The 6341-nt window shown below is 59.8% G+C and overlaps 1 protein-coding gene across 1 annotated transcript in view; it reads left to right on the top strand.

Annotated features, from left to right (window-relative positions):
- TTLL8 (tubulin tyrosine ligase like 8) overlaps positions 1 to 5623 on the top strand; it is an 86922-nt gene extending 81299 nt beyond the window's left edge. The window contains exons 10-13 of the mRNA XM_007954760.1: positions 2025 to 2268; positions 3383 to 3818; positions 4804 to 5293; positions 5454 to 5623. Of these exons, the coding sequence (XP_007952951.1) occupies positions 2025 to 2268; positions 3383 to 3818; positions 4804 to 5293; positions 5454 to 5623 (1340 nt within the window). The remainder of the gene's footprint in view (positions 1 to 2024; positions 2269 to 3382; positions 3819 to 4803; positions 5294 to 5453) is intronic.
- The last annotated feature ends 718 nt before the right edge of the window (positions 5624 to 6341 follow it).

The following is a 6341-nucleotide window of genomic DNA, read 5'->3' as shown; positions in this document are numbered from 1 at the left end:
TCAGTGAGCATTAGAAGTGTGGTGCTGGAGCCTTAGCTGGTCTCTACCTTGAGGGTGAGGCAGTGAGTCACTGGGCATGGGGCTCAGGACCATAGCCTCGAGGGACACTGAGGTCAGTTGGCACAACAGTCTGCAAAGACAATGTTCTATATCCTGCTTTGGGGAGTAGTGACTAGGGTCTTAAAAGCTTATGAGTAGCCACCTAGGGTGCAACTATTGGTCTCTACCCGTCTGGAGCAAAGAAGAGTGAAGAGAATCAAAGAAGCTGGGAACAATTGGTCCAAAGGACCAGTGGAGCCCTTGAACCCCAGCCTCCATGATCCTGAGACCAGAAGAACTAGATGGTGCCCGGCTACCACTGCTGACCATTCTGAAAGGGATCACAGTAAGAGGACCCAGATAGGATGCTGGGAAATGTGGAACAAAACTCAAAATCATAAAAAGACCAGGCTCATTGCTCTGGTAGAGACTGGTGGAATCCCCAAGACTATGACCCTTAGACACCTTTCAAGCCTGGACATGAACTCACCCCCATGGCCCAACTCTCAGCCAAACAAACAATAGACAGGCCTGTAAGGTGAACAGTAACAACAGGGAGGGATGTACTTGTTAGCATATCAATCACACAAGATCAAAAAGGCAGCATTTGCTCAGGGATAAAACTTGGAAAGCAGGAAAGGACAGGAAAAAGGATGAAAGGGTAACCACAAGGAGGAAGTGGGAAGGGTGCTGTTATAATGTGGGGATTGCAGTGAATGTCAGAAAACAGAATGGGTGTGAATTGTTGAATGGAAAACCAATTTGCTCTGTAAACTTTAACCCAAATCATGATATAAATAAATAAAAAAGCAAAAACTAAAAAGTGTGGTGCTGGCAGAAAGGGTTAACTATACCATGGACACCAGAAGGATGGCCAGCTCTGTCTTAGAAGAGACCCAACCAGAGCTTGCTCTGCAAGCCAGGATAGTGTGACTTCAGCTTGCTCACTTTGGACATGTCATCAGGAACAACCTCTCGCTAGAAAAAGATGTCATGGTTGGCAGATGGTCAGCGAGAATGACAGAAACTCTCCATGAGACAAACAGACAGTAGTTACAACGATGGTATGAGACCAGACAGTGTTGCATTTTGTTAACACAAGGTCTCCGTGAGTCTGAGCCAACTGCATGCCAAGGAGCAATCTTAGGCAAATGTCCCTGCAGATATTGGTGCGGAGGAGCAGACAAGCTCCTGTCTGTCCCTGCATCCGTCAGGAGAGACCAGATTGGGCCACGTAGCAAACAGCCCCATGGTCTGGTAGCTTCCAGCAGTGTCCTGCTGCCATCCACTGTGTGCACATGGGAGGGCGGCAGAGGCTCTGCCCACCTGCCTCTTTCTTGGAGGCTCCAGGGTATCACTGCAGAGGGGAGGGCTGTGGGTCTGTCGCTGGTGGTGCAGAAAGATGCCCGTCATCAGCCACCACTGACCACATGGGGGTGGGGCGTTGTAATCCTCCCACGGGAGTAGGGGAGCAGATGTGGGGACACGTATGTGCCCATCCAATCCTGTCCTTCCTCAGCCCCCTCCCACTCATTGAACCACCTCACCAGACCCCAGACTCCCTGGGTCCAATCCTTGCCTGGTGGCTGCTCTGTGAGCCCAATGAGGGCCCCTGGTCCTGGTCACACCACATCCCAGAGTGTGGCATACAGCCAGTGCCCAGCCCCTGCTCCCATCCCTGCATCTGCATCTTGCTCTGGGCTGGTCCTGCTGGGTGGCCTCCCCTGATCCCAGCCCAGGCATCCTGCCTCCTAGTCCTGACTGGGCAGCCATGTGGCGCCAGGCGCAGGCTGAGGGCACCCTGTGGCTGCACACGTGGCTGATGGTGTTCCCGGTCCTGACCGAGCAGCAGTGCGGTGCTGGGCACAGGTTGGGGGCTGGGTGGGTGATGGTGCTCCCGGTCCTGACCAGGCAGCCGTGCGGTGCCAGGTGCAGGCTGAGGGCACCCCAGGGCTGCATGCGTGGCTGACGGTGCTGTCTCGCAGACATCGTGTGCATGGACCGGGTGGAGGAGATCCTGGAGCTAGTGGCCACAGACCACCTTTCTACCAGGGACAACAAGTGGGTGGCCCAGAAGTACATCGAGACGCCACTGCTCATCTACGACACCAAGTTCGACATCCGTCAGTGGTTCCTGGTCACCGACTGGAACCCCCTGACCATCTGGTTCTACAAGGAGAGCTACCTGCGCTTCTCCACACAGCGCTTCTCCCTGGACAACCTGGACAGGTAGGTGAGCTCAGGCACCACTGCGTCCCATGGTGAGAGGGGTGCAGAGGGAAAACAGGCCTGTGGCCACCAAAGCCCTGCTCTGCCCCCAACACTGTGCGCTTCTCGGAGGACGTCCATTAGCGATGCCAGGTGCTTGCCACGGGCCAGCCACACGCTGCACAGCTCAGCAAAGGTTCAGAGCCACCCCGGCAAGAGGTGCTGTGCCTCTACTGGAGGGTGGTGGCTGGCCACTGGGCCCAGGTCTGCACACCCCGTGGGCTGCCCTGCACTGCAGGGCCTGCAGGGCTCGGAGCACCCCATGAAGTGTGAGGGGCTGGTTCCTGTGGGGCATGGTAGACATGGCCCCTCTGCCCTGTTGCCCTGTGCCACCCTCTGGCCTCTCAGTGGCTAGATGTGGCCCACAGCCCCTGCAGCACATTGTGTGGGGACTGGGCCCTTCCCTTGGGGAGCTCTGACTACCCCGGGGTCCCTCTGGTTCGGGGCCACAGCAGGTGTCAGCTCTCTGAGCTGCTGGGCAGAGGAGGCAGCCTCCGGAGAGGTGGCCCGTGAGACTGAGGGAGTGGCTGAGGTGGCCCCTGGGGAGCCTCAGCTGAGCCCCGGAAGCCACACCTACTGCCACAGCCCCAAGATGGGAGGGGGTGCCCACCTGGCCTGGGACCAGAGGTGCAAAGATGATGCTGGCAGCACTGGGCCGAAGCCCTCTGCATCGGGAAATCGAGGCCTGGGTTTTGTTTCTTGCCGGAGGCCTTGGGTGGTGCGCCAGCCTAGTGGGCTGCGGGGAGTCGCAGTGTGGTACAAAGGGTGGACATGCTCGGCTGCTAACTGGAAGGTGAGCGGTTCCAGTCCAGCCCAAGGCACCTTGGAAGAAAGGCTTCGCTTTCTTCCTGGAGATCAGCCCTGCAAGCTGAGTGGGGCACCACTGTGTTCTGATACACGGGGCCTGCGATTCGGAGCTAACTCGGCAGCAGCTGTTGTCTTTTGTGGGCTCCTCCCACTTGGTCTCCCTTCTTGGTACAGTCCCTGGCACCACCACCCCCGCCAGACTGAGGGCCATCGGCTGCTTCCTGGGGCCTAGCCCCGGGGCAGGGCCCTGACGTGCCTGTCCCCGCAGCGCCGTCCATCTGTGCAACAACTCCATCCAGAAGCACCTAGTGAATGCCAAGGACCGTAGCCCTCTGCTGCCACGCCACAACATGTGGACGAGCAGCCGGTTCCAGGAGTACCTGCAGCGCCGGGGCCGTGGCAACGTGTGGGGCAGCGTCATCTACCCAGCCATGAAGAGGGCCATCACCAACACCATGAAGGTGGCCCAGGACCACGTGGAGGCCCGCAAGAACAGCTTTGAGCTCTACGGTGCCGACTTCATCCTTGGCAGGGACTTCAGGCCCTGGCTCATTGAGATCAACTCCAGCCCCACCATGCACCCATCCACGCCTGTCACTGCCCAGCTCTGTGCCCAGGTGCAGGAGGACACCATCAAGGTGGTGGTGGACCGCAAGCTGGACCACAGCTGTGACATTGGCAACTTTGAGCTGCTCTGGAAACAGGTGAGTGAGCCCTGCCCGTGGCCCTGGACCCCTGACGCTCCCTTCCTAGGGCGTCACCTTCAGGCTTGGTGTCTGGACACTTCTGTCCCTGGTCACTGGCATAGGGCGGGGCTGCAGGCTGCCAGCGGGCTGGGCCATGCAGGGCATGGACCATGTCATGACCCAAGGAGGGCCGGGTGAGCACGTGGAAGGCCTTAGCATGGCACTGGTCCCTCTCACCCACAGGCTGTGTGCCTCAGCTGAAAAGACGCTTGGGCAGTCCTGGGGGCCTGGTCATGAACCCTGCTGCTTGCACACCTGGCCTTTGCTCATCCCAGCTGCCTGACTCTATGGTCAACAGGATGGGGGTGCCCTGGGCACACCATGGTTGCCAGGCCCTTCTGGATGGTCCCTTCTGAACCCTCAGGTCCTGCCCATGTGTCAATGCCATGTCCCCCTTCATCGACAGCCCAAAGCCCCTCCTCTCCCAGGAGCTATTGCTGTACCCTTCAAACCCTGGCCATCCATCCCTGCCACCCAGCACCCGCCCCTCAAGACCTGGCTGTGCCATCTCCCTGACCTAGGGCCCTCTGGGTGCTTGAATCATCTGGAATGAAGCTGAGCGCCCGTCTGTGACCTTTGCATTGGCTCCTCAGAGCTAGGGGTGCAGTGAGGAATGGTTCCCGGGCACCCCTTTGGCTTCAGAGACTTGCTTTCCTGCTGGAGGAGGGGCTCCCTTTACTCGTGGGCTGAACGGGACTCAGGAGTCCCTGGGTGGTGTGGACGGTTGAGCTCTTGCCTATTACCTGAAAGGGTGGCGGTTCTAGTCCACCCCGAGTGCCCACAGAAGACAGGCCTGACAGCCTGCTCCCACAAAGTCAGCAGGGAACCTGTACAGACAGACACACGTGAGGTCGCCAGGACTTGGGCTGGAGCCCGGGACAATGGGATGGTCAGGGATCATCCCGTTGAGCCACAGCCAGGCCTGACTGCTGCCCCTCCCCAGCCGGTCATCGAGCTGCCGCCATTCAGCGGGTCGGACCTCTGCGTGGAAGGCGTCAGCGTCAAGAGGGCCAAGAAACACACCGTCTCCCATGCACACTTGGCCCCGCCAATCTCAGGTACTCAGCCACCGAAAGCGAGGTGCCCCTCGGCCATGCCAGACCCGGCGCCAGGACTGCCGCGAGCCATGCAGCCAGAAGATTTGAGACTGAAAGACAACAAGGTACTTGGCTGCGCCTTACCTGCGCCCCCGCGGCGGCCGGCTGAGCGGAGCTGTACGGCGCGGGCCTGCAGCCCCGAGCCCGGCGGGAGGATGGCGGCCCCTGCCCTCCACTGGCAGCATCTAGATGGCCCGGTGCCCAGGGCTGTGCTGGCCCAAGCCACATCTGCCAGGCCCTCGGAGCCAAACACATTAAGGGCACACCCATTGGCGGCTACGCCCTGCGGCGGGAAGGCGGTGGAGGGCTCTTTAATTCAGCTGCCCAGAGTGCCAGGTAACGGTGGAGGGGCCCACAGGGTGTCCGTGTCACGTCCCCCAGGGGGCTGAGACCCACTGCGTCCTGCACTGTGGGGCCAGCCAGCAGCATCCACAACTGGGTGCTGGCCTGAGCCAGGGCTGAACTTGGAGGTGCCCGCCTGTCTGGGTGTGCACAGGGCGCCCATCCCCAGTGTGGGCCAGCCAGTGTGGACAACTGCTGGACTCAGGGCCCAGGGCCCCCAGCAGTGATCCCAGTGGCCAGGGAACAGACTTGGGCTCGTCACTCTTGGGGTCCCCGCTGGCAGACCGGGCAGTCGCCTCTGCCTTGCTGCCTCCCAGGGGCTAGTGGGGTCAGGGGTCTGAATAGTACATCAGAGCAGCACCCAGGGCCAGCAGAGGCCAGGGATTGACAGCTGGACTGTGTGTTCCATTTTCTGAAGGTTGATGGGTCCCTGCCTACTGGCATGGATGGGAACCTGTTCTTAGCTGACTCGGCTCAGATGCAGGTGAGGGGCCCTGGGTTTAGGTGGGGCTGCACCCAGATGCCAAGGGCTGTCCAAGCGGTATTTGTACCCAGCAGGGGCTCAGAGAGTGTGTGGGGCAAAGATATGGGCAGGCTGATCCCGCAGCTTGTCCGCCCCACGAGACTGGGTATGTGCGCTGTTTTCCCTCCCTGGTACATGGCTCCCCTCTTGCTGTCACCCCCTCAACCCAAAGGCCTCTGCCTGCTTTGTATCTTTGTCACGTCCACCCATGCTGTCCACCTGTCTGTCTTTTGGTCTTCTGTCTCCACAGACTGTAAGTTCCCTGGGTGGGGGTTCCTACAGCTGTCTTCACCGCGGATCCCAGCACCTGGGGCCATGCCTGTGTGTTGCAGGTGCACAGCTGGTGTTCTTTGGAGGAACACATGAGTAGATTGTTGGAGGGTGGCTGGCCCCAGGCCACAGGAGATGACAGAGTTGGCAGTGTGCTTGGAGCCTGCCCCAGCCAGGCTGCCCACCACCACATCCTGCCGGTCCTTCCACCAGGCACCTGCCCTCCCCATGCATGTATTTCGGGCTGTG

Source organism: Orycteropus afer, unplaced genomic scaffold (genome assembly GCF_000298275.1).
Source record: "Orycteropus afer afer isolate SDZICR_OR568_19922 unplaced genomic scaffold, OryAfe1.0 scaffold00471, whole genome shotgun sequence".
NCBI classification, from domain to species: domain Eukaryota; kingdom Metazoa; phylum Chordata; class Mammalia; order Tubulidentata; family Orycteropodidae; genus Orycteropus; species Orycteropus afer.
Note: the sequence above shows the minus strand (reverse complement) of the source record. Positions and strands in the feature narration are given on the sequence as shown.